This window comes from Rhinolophus hipposideros (assembly GCF_964194185.1).
Source record: "Rhinolophus hipposideros genome assembly, chromosome: 17".
Lineage (NCBI taxonomy): Eukaryota > Metazoa > Chordata > Mammalia > Chiroptera > Rhinolophidae > Rhinolophus > Rhinolophus hipposideros.
The window spans coordinates 30319060-30346935 of record NC_138063.1 but is presented as its reverse complement, the minus strand read 5'-3'; the positions used below and the strand labels follow the sequence as shown (position 1 = coordinate 30346935).

Sequence of the window (27876 nt, the reverse complement as noted above, 5' to 3'; positions counted from 1 at the left end):
ATTTATTGTGAAAATCATGCATGTGTCAGAAGGGTTCATACCTCCATGGGCTCAGTTTATTTTATTCCTTGTGTGTACTCAAATACACACATTTCAGAACCACTTGCCTGTTGTTTTTCTCATAGCATTTATCACTGTCACACAGTATATTTTACTTATTTACCTTGCTTACTGTATTTTCACAGGAATAGGGCAGGTTTTATACTCCCCCAACCCCCCCATTTTTCTGATGGACTGGCTCAGAGATTAACTGTAGTTAAAGGGTAGGGGTGCTTCCCAAGTCTTTCTAGCTAGTGACGTATCTTGAATACCATAACATTTTGCCATTGGAGAGGTGTGTTATCATGTCTGATGCAGGTTATGAGCTCTGAGGAGCAGGTTTAGCTAGCAGGACTGGAAGAACTTGTGTTGGCCACCATTGGTGTGGGTGCCTTCAAATTCTAACTGGCCACCTCTAGTGGGTAGCCTCTCCTTTAAACTCCTCAAGTATTAACTAAACGCTCACGGTCAGTGGGTCCTGGGACCTGTGAGCATGGTAGAAATGCAGAATGTCAGCCCCCTACCTCTGATCTACTGAGTTCACATTATGTACTCTACCACCTCCCAGGGGGATTTCTGTGTACATCCAAGCATGAGAAGGCTAAAGGTCCCACACACCAACTATTTATGCTGGTCTGTCTTAAATCATGTTACATGACAATTGCAGCTGTGGCTAATCCTTAGTCATGAGGGCTCCTGGGATATGGGCAAACTGTGCCTGTTGTTTCCCTTTTGTTGCTAATTTCTCAAAACCTTTTTTCTGTTCACTTGTCCGGTTCCTTTAATACATATCACAGCAAATGTGCAGCCCATATTTCTGATGATTTACTTTGCAGCTGAAGGCAGCATGTGGCTTTACCTCTTCTGTGTCCCTTACGTGCCACATATGGGACTGGACGGAGAAAGTTTGCTCTTGAAATTCTTTTTTGATTTATGGAGAACCTGAAAACACTTCCCTGACTTGAAGCTGACTTTGCTTAAGTGTCCTCGAAAGAGAGGTCTTCACTGGTGGAATAAGGCTGCTAAAAATCCAATTTTAGCTCCTAAGGAGAATATGAAAAACAGGCCTCCTAATTTTCAGACTAGAAGAAAAACGAACCAAATCTCTGGTTCCTTGCAACGCAAAACAACAGTTGGGGCATTGCAAACAGCTTTTTTTCCCCCCTAATGGCACCTTTATGTGCAGTCAGTGTTTCAGGGAGCCTCTAAGTGTGGTATAATGATGGGTGTTCATGTCTCTTTCCTGAGGAAAGAGCTCCAGCCCCTCGGGGGGGTGTGGTGAGGCTGGGGCCCAGCTGTCCGACCACAAAGATTACTGAGGGCATTTTCCATGCCTGTGGTTCTGGTCTGTGTGGAGCGAGGGCAGAACCCAAGGGAGACTACACTGGGGGCACCAAAGAGAGCCATCCTTGCCAGCTTCCCATTCCTGGTTCTGTTGCTGTACGTGCCACCCACCCTCATAGCTGTGCATTTGGAGTCGCCAACTAGAAAATGGTTCAGTCAGAGGGTGGCCAAGCCAGCCTCCCAACCCCCATTCATCCACCTTTATCATTCACTTGCATTTCTACTCCTGGAAATACATCTGCCCTTGGGAAGGAGGGGGGCTGCTTTGTGTGTCCAGGGGTGACATGTGTGGAGCGTGGACATTAGGAAGCGGGTGGTAGATGACCGCAAGTCAAAGGGAACTTCATCTCGTGTAATGGTACTTTAAGTCCCCCTTCCCCACGCACATGCCGTGACTCTTGTCATGTATCAGTTAGAAGTCTACTTCCTTTCTCTGCCAAGAATAATTCAGTTGGTGATAAGCCTGTCTCAATTCATGGAGATTTGATGAATGTATTGCCGTGTTAGAAGAGTGCGCCCTTTTGCTTGTCTTCTCCTGTCAGTGGCCAGTGGTTGTGACTCTTTCTTTTAAAGGCTCCGTTAGCTCAGACCCCAGATTACTTGATTGTGGAGGCACTGAGGGAGCCCATGCGCCCGCCCACGGAGCTGATCGCTGTCCACCGTCTTCTCTTTAGCTGCTCCCAACCCTCACTCCCACCACTCCTGGAAAATCCAGGGCTGCCCCACGCTTTTCCTTTGCACTGACTCAGGTGAAGCAGGTGGACCCCAGCGTGGAGTTGCTTCTCCTGAGGCAGAGACGGTGGAAGAGAAAGGAAGTCAGAGTCAGCCCTACCTGAGAAGTGGGCCTTATGAGCAGGTTGGTGGGGGGAGAGCTGCTCAAATGCCTTTATTTGCTAACAGGTGGCACCACCATGGCAAGACACCATCCACAATGAGTGAGCCTGACACTTCGCACCGAGCGGGTGACATAGTGTTGGTTGAACATAAGACGGTGGTGCTCAGACAGCCTACCATGAGCATGACGGATGCCGTGCCAGGAATCAGCCTGTGTGTAATCCAGAGAAATGAAATGATGCTGCCCATTCACGGCTCCGCTCCTTGGTAAAGCAGGACTGCAAAGTTTTCCCAGCACCAGCAGGCACTCTCATTTCTTGAGGTCTGTGGTATCTGTGCCCTCAGGCTGGAGCGCTGTGCCTGCCTTTGTTCACCTAAATAACTCTGACTCCTCTTCCTAGAGTTTGCTTGGGGATCTTGGGCTTCTGGGGCCTCCTTGAACTCCCAAGACCACTGGGCAATGCTTCCTAGGCCCTCTCCTATCTCATATCCTGCATTAAACTGAATGTGTGTCTTGGTGGATCTCTCCCACTAGACTCTTAAGTTCCTCACCGGAACACTGTGTTTTGTTCGTCTTTGAGGTTGGGATGCGATGCCTGTGCTGTAAAGTGTCTGAAGTGAAGGGACTTCGAGTCACAAGTGTCCTTCTCTATATGATGTCACTCTGTAGCTCTGTTACTCAGTGGGAGAAGTTACAGCTAGGCCATAGCTGATTACATTAGGAAATCCTATCTAATCCTAGCTGATTATATTAGGAAATACTGATAAAGTACAAGGTTCAGAAAGACAACAGTGTCACCCATTATTTGCGTTTTCACTTTCTGTAATTTCAGTTACCTGTGGTCAACTGTGCTCCAAAAATATTAAATGGAAATATTCAGAAATAAACAATTCATAAGTTTTAAATTGTGTGCTGTTCTGAGTAACGTGATGAAATCTTGTGCCATCTGGCTCTGTCCTGCCTGGGCCATGAATCATTCCTTTGTCCTGCATTTTCACACTGTGCATACTACCCTCCATTAGTCTCTTAGCCATCTCAGTTATCAGATCGACTCTCAAAGTATCTCAGGGCTTGTGTTCAAGTAATCCTTATTTTACTTAATTATGGCCCCAAAGCACAAGAGTAGTGAGCTGGCAATTCAGATATGCCAAAGAGAAGCCGTAAAATGTATGTATGAATAGGAATAAACATAGTATATATCCGGAGGGTGCCAAAAATGTGTATATACATTTTAAGAAAGGAAAAAACTGTATTAAAATTGCAATACTCAATATTGTACCAATAACAAAAAATGAGTAAAAGTCACATTTGACTTCTGCAATTACAAGAGGTGCTCAAAGTGGTTGCCAGCAGCGTAGTTTTAATACAGTTTTTTCCTTTCTTCAAATGTGTATATATAATTTTTGGCACCCTCGGTATATATGGTTTGGTATTATGGTTGTAGGCCTTGGACTGTATCCCCTGTACATAAGGGGGGACATCTATATATGTTCCTGAGGCTTCTAACCCTGGTTTTCTGGTCCTTGTGTCTGTAATGGAAGTCTGCCAGAAATTTGGAGCCACACCCACATTGTTTCCTAATTACATTCTCCAATATGTTGGACTCACCTAGCTGTTAGCACAGAGGGCATTGGCAGTTATGATCGGATCATTTTGTGTTCAGTGTGACGACTTGGTCCAGTTACATGTCGCCCTCGACCGAGTCCTCCTTGGCATAGGACCTTGGCCCAGACTGGAAGTACACCCAGAGGGAAAGAGTGGGGCGGTCAGGGAGGATTGGGACACAGCTTGTCCTCTTGATGTGTAGAAACCTTCAATTCAGATATGAATTTGTTACAAGACAAACCCCAATATTCAGGATTTGCAGCACTTCATTATAAAAATGTGACACCATTTTCTTTTACGATGGTCTCCTCCATGGTTGGTGAATAAACTCAAACCAAAAGAGTAGTTTTAAAAATTCTTTTCTCTGGTGCCGTTTTGTTTGCGTTGTAGGCTACTCGGCATAGATTAATGTCTGTTTCCATCTTGAAGAATACTTAATGGAAGGGCCTGGCCCCGTGGAGTGGGTCAGGTGAACCCCTGAGTGTTGCCATCTTTGCCTGGTGACATGATTGATGCCAGATTATTCCCTTTTGACCCCAGCTAATGATCCTTATCTTCTCTCCAAGGATCAGACAGTCACTTCTTTTTCTTGAAGTGTTTAATGCAGGGATGGTGAACATTTTCCCTGTCAAGAGCCATTGCCCCTAAGGAGGAAGAGGCTGTCTTTTTGAGGGAGTAATGGTGCCTTGGAGAGATGGGTGACCCCAGGGCCCAACCAGGGCTGTCTAAGCTCAGGTGACCGTCTCAGCACAGTAAGAAGGACCTGCCAGATGACAGGAGGTGTCTTGCCAGCCCAGAGTGTAGTGCCCTTGAAAGGCCTGACTAGTCACTATGGGGAGGGTCTTGGCTGTTTCTAACAAGTGTCATTAAAATCTTTGGGGTTTAAGAGACAAGGAAAAAGAGTCTTTAGCACAAAATGTGCCCGGTGTTTTGCCATCATTATTGTGTTCATCATCACATTACTTCAGAATGTTGCAATGTGCACTTATTATATTGTTTACTGATGAGAAAACTGAGGCACAGAGAGGAATCTCTTCTGAAATGCAAATATCGATTTAGGAGTCTGGATGGTGAGATTGTCCAAGGCCATGGGGAGTGATGCAGAAGGCCAAGTGCAAACCAGTGACATGCATGGTGAGGGCAAGCGAAGTGGACAGTGTCCCCAGTGGTGGGCAGGAGAGGAGGTCATGGCCAAGGGTGATAGGTTCTATGAGTTGAGGCTGGGAAAGTGGGGTGCTTGACAGAGGCCAAAAGTAAGCCAGTCCTGGCTACAGTCAGTGCCTGGGTGAGAGGGTTGATTTGTTTCAACATATGTTTTCAGGGGCTGGTGGGGTGGATATGTGGTTTTGTGTCATTGTGCTGGGATGGTTCGCTTCTCTTAAATTTTCTCCCTAGGTAGTAAAGCAGAGTTGGGCCTCACACCGCACTGAGACGATGGTCTCCTGTGGACACCACCAGGGACTATGGATACATCCAGAAGGGCTGAGAGAAGAGAGAATGAGCTAGTTTGTTCAGGAAACCTCTTTTCCCTTTGTGCCCCTGCCAGTCGGGGTGAGAAGGGTGGAGCTGCAAGCAGTGGTTGTCATTGTGCTGTGGCTGCCTCAGGGGAAAAACTCCCCACACTCAAGCAGTGCAGTTTCTGTATTGTGTAGAGGACTAGAAAGAGAAATATATGTAGTTTTGAAAAAACGTACATTTAATGTTTCAACTTAATTCTAAAATAACAACAGGAAATTATAAAAGCCCATAAATAAATATTTTGAGGTCCTCCAGATTCCTAAGAGAACAAAGGAAGAAGGAAATTTAGAAAGAGGAGGAGAGGGAAAAGGTTGGAGGGCTGGCTGCCCAGGCATTATAGCTGAGAGAGGGAGGGAGGGAGGGAAGGAGGGAGAGAGAGAGAGAGAGAAAGAAAGAAGTTGTGAAGCAAAATTCGTCTGAAGTAAAAGGTCCCCACACGTGTTTGTCACACCACTTGTTGCCTCAGGGTGTTTTTTGCTGCTTTTCAGATGCTAATGATATGATTCCCTGGGTCAACAGCGTTTTAGAGGGGCAGGGTCAAAGCGCTGACCCCTTTTGGCACATGTGCTGGGCTTCTGTGGATTGGGCAAGCCACCGGTCATCTTTTCCTCCAAGGGAGGTGGCAGGCTTTAGGACTGGATGGTCTCTGAGGACACTTCTCTACCATTCTCTGATCTAGAGTAAAGCATGTTTTAAACAGAATTCCAATTCATTAAGTAGACTGCATTAACTGACCCCAGCCGTTTTGCCTCTAAGAAGGAACACTTTTGTTAAAGCAAAGATGGGAGCATATGGAAATGCACTTTGCTGGAGACCAAAGCTAACCAGCTCCCTGAAATTCAGAGGGAAAAAGAATTTCCTGTGAATGAATTCACACCTGAGGTACATGGCTCTGCTTGGGCTGCCTTCTTCAGTGAAGATGAGGAGGGTGGCAGAGTGGTTCCCAGCATGTAGACCTGGGTGAGACTCAGCAAGGTGGTGATGCCAGATAAACAACCTTGCACTTAATCATATAATTTCAAGTGTAGTACAGCCTCTGGGTCAACAGCTCCTTGGAGGCTGTTTGCCACTTTAAGGGGGGGGGGTCCTACATTTTGACCACCCCCCTTCTTCTCTTACACAGCATCTGCCTCCTCTTCTCTGCTGACAAGTTATTTGTTCCACTCACTGTGAGTATCATGAAAGCTGGTCATGCCTGGTTTGTCTTTTTTCTCCCCTGCCTGGCATGGCTTTTAGAACACATTAAGTGGCCAGTGATTGAAGGAAAGAAAGAAGGAAAGAGCCAGAATTGCCTGCTAAGGGCTACAAAGAAGCATCCTGGAATGTCCAGGGTCTTAAAAGTTCTTTGCCCTTTGAAAGTCAGGGAAGGTTACAAACCTGTACTGTAAATATATGCAGAGACATACCTGAAACTCACCCATTGCCCTCTTTTGGGGGATCCTAGGACCACAGATTCCTGGCCTTAGGCAGTAGAACACATCCATGTGTGTCCATCAGCCATGTATACCAAGCAATGACCCCATGCCAGACACTGCCAGGGGCTGAAGGGTAATGACGTGGATGAGAGTTGGCTCTGGTGTGGAGGATCACATAAGTGCCCATAGAAGGAAAGGTAATGCTTTGTGGCAGCAGAATATGCTGAGTCTCAGGCCTGAGGCCCCCACATGCAGAGAGCTTGTAAAGAGAGCAGTGCCCTTCGGTCTTCAAGCTCATGGACTCTCACCTCCTGTGGGCTCATCTTTGGAGATGCGTTTTTAAAATGGACTTTATTTTGGGGGAGAGCAGTTTTAAATTCACAGAAAAAATTGAGCAAAACGTACGAAGAGTAACCATATATCCCTCTAACCTCCCCCAGTTTCCCCTGTTATTACTATCTTGCATGAATGTGGCACATAGTTATAATTGATGAGCCAATGTTGATGAGGTGTGATCAAACAATATGGCGAATGTTTGAATTAAAAAAAAATTATTACAGTTAAAGACATATTGCTATTAATCCCCCTCAAAATACTCCGCCTCGTTTCGAACACACTTATTCCATCATTCTTGCCACTTTATGAAGCAGTTTTGGAAGTCCTCTTTCCTGAATATCTTTAGTTGCACTGTCATGGCTGCCTCAATGTCCTGAATTGATTCAAAACGTTTACCTTTCATGATCACTTTGACTTTGGGGAAGAGCCAGAGGTCGCACGGTGCCAGATCCTGTGAATAAGGTGGATGAGGACACACCATAATGTTTTTATTTGACAGAAGTTACCCTATCAGAAGCGATGTATGACACAGAGCCTTTCTGTTGTGATCACAAAATACGGTGAATGCTGCTGCCAAGTGCCATCCAACAGAAAGGCAGGGATCTTCAATATGGGAAGGGCACATTGAACCTAGTAACAGTGTGTGACAAGTTTCAACTTGTTCAGTGCATGCAGTCAGTTGGGTGTGAGCTACGGTTGAGATGGTGTATTTTAAAGTGTGCTGTAAATCATCCTCCATCCTGATAATGCTCCATGTCACACATCGCTTCTGGTATATGGCAATTTCTGTCAAATAAAAATCTTATGGTGTGTCCTCATCCATCTTATTTACCGGATCTGGCACCGCGTGACTTCTGGCTCTTCCCCAAAGTCAAAATGACCATAAAAGGTAAACATTTTGAATCGATTCAGGACATGGAGGCAGCCATGACAGTGCAACTAAAGACACTCACGAAAGAGGACTTCCCGAACTGCTTCAGAAAGTGGCAAGAATGATGGGATAAGTGTGTTGGAAGTGAGGGGGAATATTTTGAGGGGGATTAATGGCAATGTGTCTTTTACTGTAATAAGATTTTTAATTTAAACATTCACCATATTTTTTTTTATCACACCTCATACATTATTATTAACTAATGTCCATAGTTTACATTGGGGTTAATTCTTTGTGTTGTATATTCCATGGGTTTGGATGATTATATAATGACATGTATCCACTATTATAGTATCACATAGAATAGTTTCACTGCTCTAAATATTCCCCTATTCATCCTTTGCTCTTTCTCCAAACCCCTGGCAAACACTAATCCTGATCCTTTTACTGTCTCCATAGTTTTGCCTTTTAGAGAATATCATGGAATTGGAATCATACAGTATGTAGCCTTTTAAGATTGGCTTCTTTTATTTAGTACTAAGTATTTAAGGTTCCTCCACATTTTTGTGTGATTTGATAGCTCATTTCTTTCTATCGCTGAATAATATTCCATTATCTGATATACCACATTTTATCCATTCACCAATTTAAGGCCATCTCGGTTGTTTCCAAGTGTTGGCAAATATGAGTATATATATGATTTTCATGTCTTCTTTGGCAGTGTGGCCAAAGGGACATGGCAGAGTGGGGCTGTAACGTTGGGGGATGGGCCCATTTACTGAAGGCAAGACTCTAGAATATTCTTAGGTTTGGCTAATCTATAAATTGTGACTGGGCCATATGTTGGCGGGAGAGTTAGGAATCTGGATGATATGTGATGCTCCTAGGTTCTATTTCCATGCCTTGTAGACAACTTGGTCAATCAGTTAATCATTTATTGAGATATTAGGTACTGAGGTTATAGAGGTAAGTTATTCACGAGTCCTGACATCAAGGAGCTCACAGTTTAGTGAAAGGGTAAAATCATTATATGTTGGGAATATTTAAAGAAACCCTGTGTGAAAAATTGATACAATGGTTGATTTGTAGGGTAAAAAAATATAAAAGGAAAACACTAGACAACATCATTATCACCACTCATTCCAATCCTGTGTGAAATCCAGTACTGTGTGAATCCTAGGTTCCAATATAGGTGAATCTTAGGACTTCACAGAGAGGGACCTGGGGTGCTGAGGAGGGTTTCTCCAGGAGGAATTGACCTGGCACACAGAGAAGGGTGAGGTAGAAGAAATGGGAAACGCTGTTCTGGGCCACAGCATGAAGGCAGGAGCATGAGATTTCTTTTGACCTCATAGACTCAAGGACAGCATTCAGTTCTCTTGTGGGCATTATGTGTCCTTGAGTCGGCTTCCACTCCTGGTGACCCTATGAATGAGTAATCCATTGTCCTCAACAGCCCTGCTCAACTCATGCCTATGGCTTGTTTTGTGGAGTCAGTCCACCTCATAGTTGATTGTCTTCTTTTTCTGCTGCCTTCTATTTTCCCCAGCATTGTTGTGTTTTCCAAACAACCCTGCCTTCTCACCATATGCCTGAAGTAGGACAGCTTCAGTTTTGTCATTTTTTGCCTCCAGCGAAGTTTCAGGTTTAATTTGCTCTCAGACCCATGTATTCATCCTTCTGGTGTCCAGGGTGTCCGTAAAGTTCTCCTCCAACACCATATTTTCAGTGAATCGGTGTTTTCCTGTCAGCCTTCTTCACTGTCCAGCTTTCGCATCTCTACATAGTAATTGGGAATACTCTCGTAGGGGGTCCATTTCAGGGCAGAGGCACTGCTATCTGGCAGTGATTACCCATGATTCCCAGTGTCCCATCTTTCAGGGAGTGGCCTCTCCATAATGCCAGTTGGCTAAGCTGGAACGCTGGGAGTCCTTCACTCCCTATGTCCCACGTTCAGCTCCATCCCTAAATCTCTCTCAGATCAACATTGCCTTGTCATAACTACTGTTATTGTGCTGATAACACCCCTTGCCCAGATGACTCTAAAGGCCATCTACCTGGTTTTGTGCCCCTTCTCGCTCCCCCTCCAATTCACTTGCCCTGGCTGGCCATGCTGACCATGAACTTGATAAAATCCTATCTCATTAGATCCCTTTCCTGTTGAAAATCCCTCAGAGCCCTCTGTCACTGCCTGTGAGACAGAAAGTGGAAACTCAGTGGCATGGCAACATGAGCCCCTCCCTGTGACGATTCTCCTTGTGTCACCAGCCTGGTGCTGTCACCATGCACTGATCACACTGAAGTGGTTGTCCTCTTTGAACACACCAGTTCCCTTTTCTGTCCTCCAGGCTGGACACTTGCTCTTTTCTCTTCCTCAGCTTTCCCTTCTGCTCAGCGCTTCTCACCATGGTTAATTTTTGCTTTGGTCTCAAATTCTGTTCCATGTCACCCTGTCTGACTCTCCACTCTCAGGCCCAAGTTTGCAGGTTTTCCCACGTCTTCCTCTGTGGCCCCATCATGTTGCTATTACCTTCTCACATGACGCTGGCATTAATTGAGGATATGACTGTCTCCCCCACTAGACCATCAACACTTTGGATGGCCGAGACTGTCTTCATTTACCTTGGTAATCCTACTGCTCAGCATAATACCTGCTTAGTAGATAATCAATAAAAGAATATCATAAGGATTATGTTACAAATAAATACAGTAGTACCTCGGTTTTCGAATGCGTCTCCGTTGACGAACATTTTGGTTTACGAACGCCGTAAACCTGGAAGTAAATGCTTCGGTTTTCGAACACGACTCAGAAGTGGAACATGTCACACGGCTTCCACTGAGTCCAAGATCCTGAGGCCTAGCTGTCGGCTGTTTTTGAATGTTTTAGAACTCATGGATTACGTTAGAAAACCTAGGTACCACTGTATTTAACATGTGATGGTACAGCACACAAATTTGGGTTTAAAGGTCTTCTAAAGCAGTTTTGTCTCATCAGGTCTCGTGACCTTGTCATCATTTACATGTAGCCTCTTTACCCTCAGGCTGAATGGGTTGTCTTATGGCTAATTGGGGGAGCAGGGGTATCTTCATGCATCCCTGCTCACCATCATCACCCCAGGCACTGCTCACAGCTGACCTCCTGAACAAAAGCCTTTGCTTGTGTGTGTGTGTTTTCTCTCTGAATTTACACGGTGACATGAGTATCATGGTTAGAATGTGAGTCTTTCAGTGGCTCAGTTGTTCATGTTTAATGTACATCAGAACATAGGTGAATTCCATTTCTACTAGCCATTTCCAGTGACTCTCCCAGTCTTCTAAGAGCCTCTAGTCCCAGTGCTGGGGCCAGCAACATGTCACTTCTCTGGTCTTAGCTTCTTTACTTGTAAAATGAAGACACTGGATTATATCAAGGATTCTTACCTCATGTCCACAGAATCTCTTGAAGGCCCATAGGAAGTTTCTGGGTACCCATACCTTCTGAGATCGTACTAACATTTTATGTGTCTGAAAATCATTTTATAGCTTGTATATGACTTTCAAATAAATCTGTGACTCTAAAAAGCTTAAAAATCACTGGAGAAAAATTATTTCCAAAATCTGTCCAAGCCATTTTTCTTTTCACTGAAAAATAAAATTTCTACTGGGCCACGTTTTTTTCTTTCTTTAAAGTATCAACATGTAATATTGAAGCAACAGTTGCAGGTTGAAATGAGTCGTACTTCCCAGTCATCAGTGTATCGTGTGGCACATTTGAATTCATGGGAAGAATTTCCAGAGTGGAATTCTTTTGACTTACTCAGTGATGACAGTAACTTGGGCTGTGGGCTTCCTGGCAGGGAAAAGAGCATAACCTAAGCTTGGCCCCCCATTTTCTACCGCTGTCTTTTGTCACATTCCACAGAGCTGTTCTTGCCCATGCTCTCTCCTTGGTGAGAATGAAGAGCAAATGTCCTTCGAAGGCAAATGTTCCCGGCAAAGAAAGAACTCACATCTCGTGGCTGCACCTGAAAAATCAGGATGGCTGTGTTCTCTGTAGCTGCGGAAAACAGATTATTAAATGTAGGCATGGGCATTTTGCCTGGGAATAAATCTCCCTTAGTGTGATGTCTTTTCTAGCAGCCAGAGGGTAAAAGGAAAGTTATTGTCTCCCTGGGCAAAGGAGGCCCCTGGGGTCTGGGTCCAAGTTTCTCTTGGTTAATGTGTTTGACACTTGGTGAGAGAAGGGTGTGCTGTACTGATCAGTCTGAAAGTCCGTGGTTTTATGGACCTGAAAGCATGGTATTCTAGATGTATCTTTCACTCTCCCACTTCCCTTGACATTCATTGATGCATTTGGTTCTGCCCCTCCACATTCTTTTGCTGATGTTAACTGGTTCTAATTTTTTCACGGCTTCCTTCTAATACTCTGGTCTTTCTTTCCCCCTGACACTGAGGTTTCCTCCATTGCGCTGTTGCCCAAGCAGGAGGCTTGGGACCTCTTTGGCTGTGCTTTTCAGCACTGATATTTGCAGGCCATGCAGGTTTCCTTCCTTATGACAAAGCAGGAATGATTCCCAACGGCCTTTAACTACGTTGCCCTCTGTTCCTTGTTATTGTATGCTAGTTTAGAGTGTAATACATTAATTGCATCTCTTAAAGGAACATGTTTCATTTTAAAAGGCAAGAACCATAGAGAGAAAACATGGGAAGGTAGTTATGAAGACTTTAACAAATGATGTTCTGATTACACCTCTTTTCCCCACCAAACGTAGGCTCCTAACTGTCTTTTGCTCAAAGGCTAACGCCACACAAATGATTGCACTGTGGGTAGATTCAACTTGGAAAGGAGTGGGAGAATACATGCATGCATTCATTTATTCGTCAAGCATGGGCTGGGCTGGATGTATGACTGCTCCCTGCCCTCCAACTTCTCCCCAGCGGCTGGAACCTGCACTGCCTCTTCCATGAATCGTCTGCAGCCTGAGCTGCTGGCCATTCCTTGGGGGTTGCGCTGGGGGGAGGGGGACCTTCTTTGCCCACCTCCCACCTGGCAGTCTCAAGGCCTCAGGAGAATGGCAAACCTTTGGGACTCCAACCTGAAACCAGCCCTACATTTTTATACATGAGGATTTTGCTTTGGGTTTTACTGTTGTGCTTTTTTGACATTCACCAGGAAGGGACCCACATTTCATTTCTCAGTCACTCAGGAGACTTTTTCCCTGATGCTCTGACTTAGCACTCTCAGGTTGAGTCTGGGTGGCAGGGACTGTTTTTACTTTGCATTGTCCTGGGAGGGGCTGCACCACCCTCATTGGCATGTGTTCAGAACAGAAGTGGACAAAGAAAAGAAGGGAGAAACTCTGAGCTCCTGAGAGAAATGTGGAGTTGACATACAGGTGAAGTATCTGGAGCTGCCCTCCTGCTGACTTAGTGTGGGCTCCAGGCCTCTCCCCATGCTCTGCATTTGGGGTCTTCTTTCTGTTGCTTTCCGGATTTTTAGGCAGTGTGTGCATGTGGAACCCCCTCCCTTGGCACATGGGACCCATAGCACTGTCTACACAGTATATTGGGTATAGGGGGAGGGTCAGAGGACATCTAAGCTCTGCTCCATCCACAGGCTGAAACCAAATGTGCACCCATATCCTCACACACAGGCCCACAGACATACACGTAAGAATCACAGAGAGGGAGAGCAGAGTCTGCAGGCACTGATGGCAGAACAAGGAAGCACCGGAGTTATCAGTCTTCCTGCATCGAGGAAGCCTAGATTCACCAGACAACCCAGGATGAAAATCACAGCTGAATTCTGCATAGATAGGCTACTATGGAAGGAATGATTGATGTTCAGTAGGAAATGCACCCATGAGGGACAGCAAGCTTACCCTTGGGAAGCTGGCTGACCGTGCTGTTTCTAGGTGAGCCCTTCATAGGCTAGTCTAAACTGAAGGGGAGGCCTACGCAGACATGGTGAATCTCACTTTCTGTATTGGGAGGCCTGGATATGACACAAATGGAATGAATACTCAGTTCCTTGAACTGAGAGTATCCCCTAGCAGTTAAGGCTGCAGACCATACCATCCATGGCATGGCTGCAAGGAAGCCAGCAAATTAAACCAAAAGCAAGCAGAAGGAAGAAAATAATCAATAGAAATCAGAAAAGCGATAGAAAAAAAAAACAATGAAATCAGAAGCTGATTGTTTGAAAGGATCAATAAAATCGACACATCCCTTGCCAGACTGACCAGCAAAAAGGAGAAAAGACACAGATTACCAATGTCAGGGATCAGAGAGAAGGACGAGATTGCTATTGTCAATAAAAGGATGATAGGGAATATTATGAACAACTTTATGACCATATGTTTACCAACTTAGATGAAATTAGAAATTTCAACTAGAAATTTCAACTTAGAAATTTCTTGAAAGATACAAATTACCAAAGCTCATTCAAGAAGACAAATATAATCAATTTTATGATCATACGTTTACCAACTTAGATGAAATTAGAAATTTCAACTAGAAATTTCAACTTAGAAATTTCTCGAAAGATACAAATTACCAAAGCTCATTCAAGAAGACAAATATAATCAAATAGCCCAATGTTAATTGAAGAAATTGAATTCATAGTTGAAAACCTTCCAACAACAACAAAAATCTTTCAGGCTGATGTCTCTTAACTGGAGAATTCTGCTAAACATTTAAGGAATAAATAATATCAAGTCTACACAAACTCATTCTGAAAGTAGAAAAGGAGGGAATGCTTCCAACTTACGAGGTTGGCATTGCCTCAATGTGAACCTCATTGCAAGAAAACAACAGATCAATGTTCCTCATGAATATAGATGCAGAAATCCCCAACAAAATAGTAACAGCCATTCTGAGCTAAATTTTTTTTCTATTAATGCTTAATCCCTATTTTAAAAAATGTTTATTTTGACTATAGCACCAAGTACTAAAACCTTAACAATCAGAACACAACTAACTATAATCCTCATTCACATGAATGGTTGCAGCCATGATAGGTTGCTGGTAACGAAAGGAGACTCGGACTGTGATATTGTGAATCCATTTAAGATATATTTCTGCTTGTCTTCTGATGGTATGTAAGCAAGAAAGTCTAATGTAAGCCTTATTATCTTATAAAGTGGTACTCTCTCTTCTAATGCTGTTCCTGGACAGGAGAAATCTACTTCTCTTCGTGGTATATGGAGGCCCATGCTTGCACCTGATAGCTTTATTTGCATTTCCTAGTAGTGGTACTGGCAAAAACAAAGTCTGTTTCTCCGGGATGTGAGAATTCTGAGATGTTAGCTGTGGAAACTGGCAGAAGTGATTGCCCCAGGGACCTGGGTTCTAATACAGGGATGATGCAGTTCACTCTATTTGTTTATTACTCATGTCTTTCGAGGCCACGTAAACACTTTACAGGTCAGCCTGAGAATCACTCGGGCCTCATTTCTTAGGCTCCCTGATGAATTTGATGTTCTATTTGGGGATAGTGATTCCTTTGGCGTTTTCCCAGCTCTTTGTTTTTAGGAAGGTGATGCATTCTCTCTTAATCGAAACTCTCCATAATTACCAAGTGACTATGGACTGCATATTGTATGTCGAGGTGGTGGATTCCATGGCGGTCAAACATTAAGGCGGCTCTGTGGTTACACACCAGCCCCCACACACCAACACCACAGAATCCTGCCTCTGCTTCTTACTAGCTGTGTGTGTAGGTTGTGAGTCTGGAAGGGCCTGCCCTGTCCAAAGAGCTGAAAGAACACCAGAGTGCAGCACAGTGAGGAAGGGGGGTCAGGGCTACCTGGCAAGGGGCTAGATGGGCCATGCAAAGGATTTTGGATTTCATTCTCAGTGCAGCCGGCAGCCACTGAAGGGTTTAAATGGGAGCAGTGATGTCATCAGGTGGATATTTTCCCCCGACCTGTCTGGACTTGATCTGGAGAGTGGATGGGAGGAGTGCGAGGTGTCTGTAGGGGGCTCTTGGGGAACCTGTGGCCATGCAAATGCTGAGTGCCACATACCCTGTATCATTTAGAATGCCTTTCAGATGGGAGCCTGTTCACTTCCAGAGCTACCATGCAAAGTGAGCTATCCTTCTCATAACCAGACTTCTGCCAGCTCTTTCAGAGCTGTTTGTTCCATGCCCTTCCACTCAAGTCCATGCCAATTGCATGTGGCTTTGCCCATTATCCCCATAGGGTGGCCGGCCACCAGCATGACATTGCTTTGAACTCTTATTCTATCTCAATATTTTAAGTGATTTTGCGTTCCACTCCATTATATCATTGTTTGATATAATAGAAAACCTGTTATCCTCTAAATCTATTACCCTGATTTTACAGACGGGAAATCCAAGGCTTAGAGAGGTAAAGGACTTTGTCCAACGTCACATAGTTAGTAGGGCAGTGACACTGAGCTTGAAATGCACGCTGTTTGCCTCGTCTTTGTTCCTTCTAAGTCTCCGACTATGCCCCCAGTACCTAGAACACTGCCCACCAGGTGCTCAAGAATATGTGTTGGGTGATTTATTTTGGGGTGCTCTGACATCTGGTGTTAGGAACCCAATCCTAGACACCTGACCTACCTGAGTGAGGACCAAGGTGGGGTTCTGGGAAACTGAGCAGGACCCATGCTCCCAAGTGTTCTGCATACAACAGAAGAGCTAGACTCTCCCTTCCTCCAAAGTACTTTCAGCACTTTGTAATGAGATCCCAAACTGATGAGATGGTGTGCTCATCTGTTTGTCGTGCTGCTTTGTGATCTCTGGAGGACAGGTCCTGGGTCCAGTTCAACTCCTTATTCCCAAGGCCTGTCTTGAATAGTACATGTTAAGTGTGACCAACTGAACAGTGGGGTTGTAGAAGTTGGCAGGAGTCTTCAGCCAGAGAATATCAAGGTCGGGCTCCTGCATCTGCTTTGCTTGGAGTCAGGACCCATCCTTGAACACGAGTGAGAGCTCAGGTACAAGCAGAGCTAAGGCTGGGTTCCAGTCAAGAGGACCACCATCAAGGGAGCCAGCCAGTGCTGAGAGCCGTGTTGTCCCTGGGTGACCATCAAACCCCATGGAAAAGGAGGCACCCACAGCTTTCTGAGCCCAGCAGCAGAAAGCATGGTGGTGCACAGGCTGCACGGCAAGGAAGGACGGAAGTAGAAGGATCGATTCTGTTTCGACGCTGTTAATTTTCTGCATATAATTTGCCATCAAGTGTAATAGTTTATGAATAGCTGGATATAGAGATCTGGAGAGAGGGAGGGTGGGGGCTGAAGATGCAAATGTGGGTGCTATTCTCTACAACTCACATCACTACACCTTCCTGCCACCTATAACAGCCCACACTGGTTTTTGCACTGTTGGGGGTACGGTCTGTCTCCTAAATGAAACGGATTCTGTTCACTTACCTTTCCAGTGTCAATTCTATAATTGTTCACATCCTTTCTGTGTTTTTACCATCAGTTGAGTCAATTTAATTAATTTTATATTATTTTTCTTTATTTCAGAAAAGCTGTACAACTCCAGTGGACGAGATTTAAGAAGGGCCCTTTTCTCCTTGAAACAGATATTTCAGGTAAAAAAAAAAAAAGTGCTCTTCGCTTCTGTTTTTGTATTGCTTGTGGAATGGGAAACAAAATATATACCTTTTATTGATTACAGAAAGGTCTCTTTAGATTACAATGTGAAGTAGGTCATCATACCAGTTGAGAGTATTTTTACGCTGTCAAATATTTCGAACATAAGTAAAGAGAACTTTAACAAATCACAGTATTTTTCCATATTTACTTCAGATTTTTTAAAAGAACAACCTTCTATAGATTAATTGAAGTCTTGTGTTCTGCTCCCCAATGCCAACCATCTTCTCTCCCATCTCCAAGCCCAGGTTCCCTGTCGACTGATTATTGACTTGGGTGTTTATCATGTAATGTATGTTTCCTTACTAATGGTGAATATTCACCAGTGATATGTTATAGTCTTTTGTATTAACTTTATATATATATACACACAAAAATATATGTTATAATGCTTCAATTTATTGAGAGCGAGATAAATGTAGGCATGACTGGTGTAGCTCTGAGTGAATATTCCATTGTGTGAATGAAACACAGGTTGCTTTGTTCATTCTTCTGTTGGCAGACAGTCTGGTTTATTTCCAGTGTTTTGCTGTTATAAACCATGCTGCTAGGACCTGCCCCCTGTATACATGTACAGGTGTCTCTCTTGGGTTCCATCTCTCCTTCTCTCCTAAGCCTTCCCTCTGTCCCTGCCCTGAGAAAGTCATGAGCTTAGTGAAGAGGGCTAGGACAGGTGTGCAGGTGGGCTCCCAGACTGTCACCCATATGAGACTGCAGAGGACACAGACGAAGCCAGGGGAGGACGACGAGTCTGCTACGCCTGGGCAGGATCAGGTGATGGCTTCGTGGAGAAGATGACATTCGTATTGAGTGGGTTCGTCCGTGTGGGTTCATCATTCTTTCCCTTACGATTTTAGATGCTAGGGTACATTCCACTTTTCTTCAGTTTCCATCTTACTTACATCCTTAAAAGATTTTCTTTGTCAGTAATAGTTCTAGCCATCATGGCAGTCCCCTTCATGGGTGTCTTCCTGCTGGAGAAGAAATAGGCAAAAAGGCAGGCTAACAGTCCATCTCATCTGCATGTTTTGCTCCCATGCTTCCTTAAACTTGTTCAGTCACGCCCTCATGTTTTTCCCAGAGCAGAGTCCCTTCTCAGTGTAAACATTTCAAGAGACAAATCCTCTTTTCTTCCTTTCCTCTTCTTCTGACAGCTATAGGTGTCACTTCACTGCTCTCAGGGGGCACCTCTCAGAAATGCCCTCGGGTTTGGGGTCTATCTTGGTTCAGGCCATTTCTTCTGGAGACATTGCAGTAGCTATTCCTGGGCACTGCCTGTTTGGTCCTCCCCAATCCAATCCGTTCTCCAGCTTCCTAGCAGAAGGGTTGGAGGATGATATTCTCTTGCTGGTTCCACACAGCCTTCTGGCTTACATTTGGATTTCTCAGGATAACACGGAGGCCCTTCTGGATCTGTCTTCTGCACACACCTTGTTCTCCTTGGCTGAATCTTAAGTTCCACCCATGATTGCATTTTGGGAGCAAGCTGTGCCCTCTCTCTTCCATACCTTTGTCCCTGGACCTATTGCTTCTACCCCAGAATGCGTTGCCACCCCACATTCACCCTCCATGTCTCTCAGTTTCCTCCCGGTATCTCCTCCTGCCAGAGAGCCTCTTTCTGAAGTAAATGACCCCTCACTGCAGTCAGGGTCCCTCCAAGTACCTCTGAAGTCCTCTGTGCTTATTTCTAGTATAGAACTTATGATACTTCAGGACACTTGTCTGAATCCAGTGGTCTGGGAGCTCCCTGGGTTCCAGCACTGGCTTTTTGGCGCCTTGCACAGTGTCTGGTGCCACTTATAAGCAACAGATGAACGGACTGGGTGAACTGAGTGGTCTTCTAGCAGATGTCTGTCTGCAGTCTTCCTTCGCTCAAATTTAGTAAATGCTTCACTGACTAGTTACGTGTCCCAAAGTTCTACTTCCTGTGTATCCATCTGCATCTCTCTGTTCTGTAGCTGAGCAAATCAAAACTTTCTTCACCCTCCATTACATCCTTCTCTGGAACTCAGATCTCCAACTGTAGTGGGGCTGAATGGTTCCTGTGTCACCAGAAGGCCACGCCCATGCTTCTTTTCACCCTAACTTATTTAGTCTCTGCTGTTTCCATTGTTCAGCTTCCACTTCTTTCAAAACCTGTGTTCGGCTCATTGGTGGTATCCAGTCGATGGCAGAACCACACAGAGAAGAGCTATTCTAAGTGACTTTAAAACACTGTAATTTGCGCATCTTGAGTAAGATGTACCCTAAGAACAAAAAGAACCACACATGCACACAAAAATCAACTGTTTACAGTAATCATATCGGTGGTGGTAGTGTTAGTATTGCTATTCTGAGACTGGAGTATGTATGTGTGTGACATCCCCATTTTGTCATTCTTGGAGTTCTTAGGGATTAGGATTCTTGGCATGTGGGAGAGAGAAGATAGAAAGACAGAAGACACTAAAAACTCTTTATTCTTGAATTGGGAGAAACAGACTGAACCCATGATGTATATTATTTTAACAAACAAACAAGCAAATGAGCATATTTCTAGCTCTATTTATGGAAGAGACTAGAAGCAGTGATCAACCCATTAGTAAAAAACACAGCTAATGCCAAGTTTGTGGTCTTAAAATACTGAAAGGAACCAGAGCTATTTGGAATAGCTGATTCCAAGTCTGGAGTAGGAAATGGGTAAAATAAACTTGGAACATCTTATATAGATAGCCAGGAAGCTATCAAATACTTCTAGGATTATTGCCAAAATAACTCTGAAGCATGTTGAAGAATCTCACTGGCTGGCCAAAGATAGGACAATAAAAGTAAGCCTCAATAAGAATAATTACAATGAATTAAAACACATTCAGTAAATTTGCATTGATGAGTTGATACTGAATACTAGAGAAAAACCTAATGGATTGGTCACCCTTGGAAGATACCAGCAAACCAGCTCATTATTTTGAAAATGGGTAAAGGTTTAGAATGTCATCTTTATCTTGCTTTTTCCTATGTGAATTTTAAGATAATCAAACAGTAGTGGAGGGGAAGTTTTGTTTATAAAAATATTCTAGCTGATGAGTGAGAAGGAGTGATACAATTAGAATATCATGATTTTGCCACCCCTAATGAATTAATGGAGGTAAGTGTTGAACATCAAGTGCTGCTGAGGTGAAGGAAATGGCATACAACCAGGTTTTATGTGCTTCCTCCTGGAAATACACCCTGCCATCCATGATGTGGTCAAGCCAACAAAATTAACCCTGGATTTGATCATGCCTCTATATGCAGTAATCAATTTATAAATGATCTAGGATTGAGGCATGTGTTAATTCACAGCACAGAAATGTAATCAGTAAGACTCAAACTGTGGGCTGCTCTGCAGGACAAAATGACCTAGTTTCTTCAACATATAAATGTCAAGGCAAAAAAGAGAAGAATTAAAAGACATGTAAAAGTTATACCAACTAATTGCCCCATGTGGATCTTATTCGGATCCTAATACAAATGGTAAAAAACAGTATTTATGAAACAGTTAGAAACTTGGTCACTGACTGGACATTTGATAACATAAGAAAGTATTAATTTATTTTATTATGAGTACATAATTTTAAAAAGAGTTCCTATTTTGGAGATACATATTGAAATACTTATGGATTAAATGATGTGATGTCTGGGATTTGCTTCAAATTAATATTACAGCAGACAGGGTGGGATGATGATAGGTGAAACAGGATTGATATGAGTTCATTGGCACCAGGGGTTCACTAAATTATTCTGTCTTCTTTTGTATATATTTAAAGTTTTCCATGGTAAAAAAGTTACAAAAAATAAAGTAAACATATTTAGGGTCTTGTTTCACATCCCCTCACCAAGCCTGTTCTGTAGTGTTCGCTCTCTGAATTCTGAGGGACACTATTTCTACTATTTCTACTATTTATTCATCAGACAAATACTTTTGAGCAGCAGACTTTGTCAGCACTATGTAGGCAAGGAAGAAGGTGTGTGCTATCAGAAGTTTATAACCTGTTTGGAAGATCACCCACGTGTGCACAAAACAGCTATTAAGAGCAAGGATACATTGAGAATTGAATGGATTACACAAGCTGCAAGCTATCTGGGACCTAGATCACCTTTCACACCCATGAGCCTGCCTCTCCATCATCTCTTGTGTTGTCTAGATGTGGAGGTTCTTTTTGGAACTAGACTTGTAAGGGAGTAAAAAAAACTAACGAGAGCCATTGGTCATTTGAATCGAGTTGAATATTCCTTGACTAATATGCATTTAAAAAATGATCATAGGTTAATGCATTGTTATTATAGAAAATTCTGAAATGCAGTGATAATCACTGATCAGTTAGTGTTAACGTTTTGATTTCATTCTACCGTGTTTCCCTGAAAATATGATTGGGTCTTATATTAATTTTTGCTCCAAAAGACGCATTAGGGCTTATGTTCAGGAGATGTCATCCTGAAATATCATGCTAGGGCTTATTTTCTGGTTAGGTCTTATTTTCAGGGAAACACAGTAGTAGGAAACCAATCTTTAAAAAACCACTTATTAGTGCCTATATATATTTAGGATATGTGTTTAAAATCTAATACATTGCCAATTTGGAAGATACTGTCCACGTTTATCATCCATAAATTTCTACTTCCTAAGTGCCTTATCTACATATGTGCATTCATTTTAGTTAAGGTTCTGAATTATTTTTATAAACACTGTGTCCTCTGTCCGATGTGTTTTCCAGCTACCTTTGCCAGACAGTCAACTCTATGCTATATTAATATTAGTGATTAGCTTGAGTGGTTTCTTGAGAGCTTGTTCTCACTTTTTCACCATGAAGTCATGTGTGAATCCAGTTTTAGTTAAAGTAATAAACATTTGTTACATGCTTGGAAAAACTTTCTGACTAGACATGAGCTCATCTAAATGTTCACTTTTCACATATGCTGGTGGAAAAGGATATGGATGGAGAGAGAATTATTTTTTATTTCCTTTATACATGTGAGTGTAAAGTAATTTTCCCAAAACTCATGATATTGTCCCATTTTCTCTTGCTTTCCAAAGCCATGATTATCTTAAAGTCTGAGTTAACACAGCTGTCTCTCATTACCTTCAGGGCACAAGCATCTTTCCCCCTCCCCCCAGTGCCCTCTGAACATGGAGAGTGCTTTCTTGGTTCAAAGAGAGCTTTTCCCTGGCCTGCCCACATTTAGCTCGTGCTCCATCCATCTAATTGGAAAATGCCATAAAATCAAAATGAGGGGCTGATTTCACAGAGAGACTAGAGAATTATGCCAGTTTGTCTAAATAATTTTTTCTCTTTCGGAGCTAAACCCTGGTTTCTGACCATTCCTGTAAGGATAATCTTTCATTATTCCATTAAGCTTTCTACTATTTACATCACTGAGGGTTTTTTCTTTTTTTATTTTTGCCCTGTTGTTAGAATTGAGGAGGAATGTTCCAGCCTTATCCTACTTGTATTTTAGACAAGGCACTGTCCAACTGAGGAAATCTCCTGAAACAGTAGTGGAAAATCCCTCTCTTAGAGCTCCGTAGAAGTGGCTACTACAGAAAAATGACTGGGTTTGGGGCTGGCCGGACATTAGGTGATGTTGGCCAACGTTTTGCCATTCTTGAGTCTTTATCTGTAAAGAGAAGGTAGGATTAGATCAGTGGTTCTTGAACTGGTTGGACTTTAGGATTTCCTAGGGAATTTGATAGCAAACGCTGGGCTACACCCCTAGAAATTCTGGTTAAATCCATCCGGGAAAGCTCCTGCTTCCTATTTCTTTTTAAAGCTCCCAGATGATCCTAGCATGAAGGAGTCCAGGCTGAGACCCTTTGAATCACCTGGAGGGCTTGGTGGCACAGGTCGCTTGGCCCTACAGTAGAGTTTCCTCTCCAGTAAGTCAGGGGTGGGACAGGGTAGTTTGCATTTTTAATAAATTCCCAGGTGACACTTTTGCCACCCATGGGTCTGGAGACCTCTCTTTGTGAATCTCCAAGTAGATGACCCCTGAGGTTCCTTTCCTGTCCTGCCTTCTGTGATCAGGTCTGCAGGGCGACCAAAGTGGCTCTTTTGATGGGTGGTGTGGCTGCCCCAGAAACACAGCTGTCCAGTCGTGCTCTCTGCCTCCTGCTGGTCCTGCAAGCAGCACAAGTCAGGAGGTGGAGAGACTGCTTCCTTACTTCCTGATACCATTTGTAAGACTTTTGGAAGCACCATCTTTAAGGACTATCTTTTGGAACACACGAGTAGCTTTGAATCCCTCACTTGATGTTCTGCACTGCTATTGAGTGTTTCCTGTTAAACCCAGTGAGCTTCATGAGGCCAGTCCCTGGGGAAGCGGAGCCTGGTGATTATGGAAGAATGAAAAACAGAACACTATAAATATTCCTGATAGGGGATTCGGTTGCTTTATCTTTATTAGATTGCCCAGAAGGCAATAATTGGTCTTTGGCAAACAACAATGTGAAGACTGGTTGTAAAATTCCTCTGGCAATAGTTAAGATGCTTCATTTGAATAAAGCAGAACAATCTTTAGGGTTTGGTCTGGCTTCAAAGGCTTGTACATAGTTTTAACAGCATAGCCTGGATGGAGGATGGATTGGGACAGTATTTGAAGTTTTTTTTTTTTTTTTTTCCCCCTTTCCTGCCAGGATGACAAAGACTTGGTACATGAATTTGTAGTGGCTGAAGGTCTGACGTGTTTGATCAAGGTGGGAGCGGAGGCAGACCAGAATTACCAGAACTACATCCTGAGGGGTAAGTCGTGATGGGCCATGCAGCGGCCAGCCCCTACTACAATACAGGTCTGGGGTCCCCTCCCGGAACTTCAATACTGAGAGCTTTGTAAAAGATTTAGATTAAGGAATAAGGTGATGAAACCATCCTGTAGCAAAAGATGACACCTTCATCAGGTTTTATCAATTTTTAGTAATTAATGATAAGCTAATTTTACTGACTCATATGAAATCTCTTCTGGTTATTAAGAAAACAATAACGTACGATGCACTAGGTTCTTTATAATCTCTTTCATTTGGTGAGGAAGGGGACTCACTAAGTGAGCTTGGGTCAAGCCTGCATTTTTCAGTGAAAGCCACTTCAAACCAAAGAGGCCAATTCATTTCCTGGGAAAAGAATTTTCCCCAACTTGAGTTATCACCAGGAGTGCTTGTCAGAAGCGCATATACCTCACCAGGTCCTCCCGTTCCTGACTCGGTCGGTCTGGGCTGCACCCAGGAATATGCATTATAAAAAATGATTCTGATAGCTACCTCTGTAATTTCATTTTTTTATAAAGCAATGCTCATGTGATGTTTCAAGCATTGATTACTGTTCCAGTTCATAAAGTTAACGCTCTTTCCTAGTTATAATTTTTCTGTGTACCTTTATATAAATACTGATTTTATTTGAGCCTGTAAGAAAACAAAATAAAACAAGAACCCCTGTGAATAACAAGGCAGGAATTATTAGGTTGGACCGTATGAAATTGCTATCAACAGTTTTGAGCTATAAAAGGAGAAATTTAATATAGTTTAATATTATCTCCATTTTGCAGCTGAAAAGTTTGAGACTCAAAGAGGTGGAGCATTTGCCTAATAGAGGCACTTTCTCTAATGTGCGGTCAAGCAGGGGCTGTTTCCAGGCCTTGGGGTACCTCAAGGCTGATGAAGTTTCTGTTCCCCCTTCTGCATGTGTGCCTGTCACCCCACAACTCCATGTTCTGTGTTCATGTAAGAAATAAAAAAACAACAAAACAAAACAACTCTCCTTTTCCTTTGGATGAAGAAAAAATACATGAAACGTGTTATTTAATATCAAGTGCCTATGGTTAGTTGAATGAGACAGGCAAAATGAAACAGTCTCCTACAGTTCCTGTTGTGTTTCGCTCTTAGAAGGTGCTTTATATTCTGCATTGCTACCCAGGGCATTGAACTCTGATTCTGTCTTCAGCTTTTCCTTACTCCTGGAGAGCCACTGTACCAGAAGGCAAAAGCAAAAGAGGAAACTTAGGGCTCATTAAAAAAAAAATTTTAAGGATATAATTTCAAATCAATGTTAGCTTTTTCCATTCATTTTGATAAATGCTGAATATGTGTGTGTGAGAGAGTTTCCCAGCCTCTATGTTTTTTGAGTCCATGATGTTTGGTGAGGTTGGGGAGTTGCCTCCCTTTGTCGACCTTCATTCTTTTCCTGGGCATATGGTAGATCCACATTACAGGTTGTTAGTAGAGAGGCTCTATTGATGAATTTTATGATTTCTATTCTCAATATAATTTAAAAATTTATATAGAAAGCTTTGTGGTATGTGTAGACAAATTAACCATAAACTGTCCTGCCATGCTGCGTCCAAATGCAGCTGTCTTTCTGTGTCTGAAGTGATGGTGTAAACCCTGATTCTCGTCCTCATATTCCATTCATACTGGTCCAACACTTCAAATAGGGAAGGCACAGAAATCAGAGTGGGAGACCTTCCTCTGGTTTATTTTCCAAGTCACTTATAATATGGATGTTCATAAGCTGAACCACATGGAAGGAAATATGCCTACGATAGCCTAATTCTGAATAGTGGGTCCAAACTAACAATACATATTTTTTGTTATGTTTAAAGTATGCATCATTTTAACTTTACAAAAAGAGGTCTTCTCCAGTGAGTGTGCACATTAAAATCCACACGCACACACACACTCCTCTGTAGAATTAATATTATAACCATCTACGTGTTTATCTTTATTCTTCCAACCCTTATCTGTGAGTGTACATGTGTATTTTTATAGAGTAATCATGAGTGTAAACATCTACAATCAAGAGGGTGAGGACCCTCTCAGCTGTGGTCAGCCCCCTTTTATCAGGAAGGTAAAATTCTTGTCAGAAGCCCCCTGCGTACTTCCCCTGGATTAGAACTGGGTCTCATGACCACTGTAGCTGCAAGGGAGGCTGGCCGAGTGAGCATAGTAAGTCCTCACATAACATCGGCTCTACGTTCTTGGAATAGCGGCGAAATGATATGTAACGAAACAAGTTTTACTATAGACTAATTGATATGAACAAGAGATAAGTTCCTATGTCATCTTATGAACATTATAACAAAACAACATGAAAGAAAACAATTTTATTCAAGGACCTGCTATATTTGGTTTCCTGGACTCTAAGGAGAGGCAGCAAGAGAGAAAGGCATGACTTTGGACCTGACGGTTACCAGTGCCTGCCACATAGAGGGAGTTAGGAAGAAAAAACTCAGTCCAGCTGAGAAAGCCTTTTAGTAAATACTTAAGTGGTGGCCTGGTTGGGGGTAGTGAGGGCCCCCCTGCTGCTGAAGAAATGGTTGTGCAGAGGGCAGAATAAGCTTAATGGCTGCACAAGATCCCAAATGGTAAATGGTGTGAATTGTCCTTCCTGGCAATGAAAGATGGTATTGACATAAAATACTTCAGCGACGCACTCTGCATTAGTGAGTGCTTATCATTAAGCTTACACCGGTTTATTAATTTGCAGTGTTCTGATCTGTACCAGAAAGGTGCCAAAGGCAATTACCAAATGTTTATGAATCAGGTTGGCCAAGTACAACCAGGGGAGAGCCCTGTCAATCACCTGCTGCTCCTCTGGCTGTGTAGAAAATGACCCCGAGGTAATACCCTCACTGTAGACAGCTCTTGCTAACGTGAGGTGAATCCAAATTTCCACTGCCGTCACCTGGCTCTTGACTTCAGATTTTGCTTTTCCATTAGTATCCATTTGTTGGAGGCCAGAAGTCTTACCATGTGTTACCTGGAAAACGAGCTAGTGCTTACTCCCAGTCAGGTTACAACAGGGCATCCTGCTTTCCATGTATGGAGGTGCCTTTGCATGCCTCCCCCACTTCAGCCAAGTCTCAGAAGACTCGGGGGAACCAGGGCACTGTGTGCAAACACCAGCACATTTTGATGTATTTAACCAAAACCCGTGCTAGGAAAGTACCTTCTGAGGGCTGTAAATGATAGATTTTCAGGGGTATGACTTTTGTGTTTTTATACAAGGAAACTATCACTTTTCCTAGCCCACATGTTGAATCACCCCTTCCTGACTCTGAAAAACTTATGTAGGCTTTTTAAGGTTGTGATCAACTGCGGGTAGCCAGTAGACATTTATAATCAAGGACAACCTTTGAATTGCCTCTTTCCTTTTCCAACCATATTTTAACCATATTACCTTGGGTAAGGTATGGTGAGGCCAGATGCAGATCAAAAGAGAGAAACTGGAAAGAGTTTCAGTTTTGTAACTCCCAGTTTCCTGGAGGAAAACACAGCATGCTACCCAGGGCCACTCAGAGCC

General features: G+C 43.2%; 1 protein-coding gene across 9 annotated transcripts in view; it reads left to right on the top strand.

Moving 5' to 3' along the window:
• FHOD3 (formin homology 2 domain containing 3) overlaps positions 1 to 27876 on the top strand; it is a 430821-nt gene that overhangs the window by 164727 nt on the left and 238218 nt on the right. For all 9 annotated transcript variants that reach the window (XM_081079071.1, XM_081079070.1, XM_081079067.1 and 6 more), the window contains 2 exons: positions 17447 to 17514; positions 24222 to 24327. In XM_081079071.1, coding sequence (XP_080935197.1) covers positions 17447 to 17514; positions 24222 to 24327 — 174 coding nt within the window. The remainder of the gene's footprint in view (positions 1 to 17446; positions 17515 to 24221; positions 24328 to 27876) is intronic.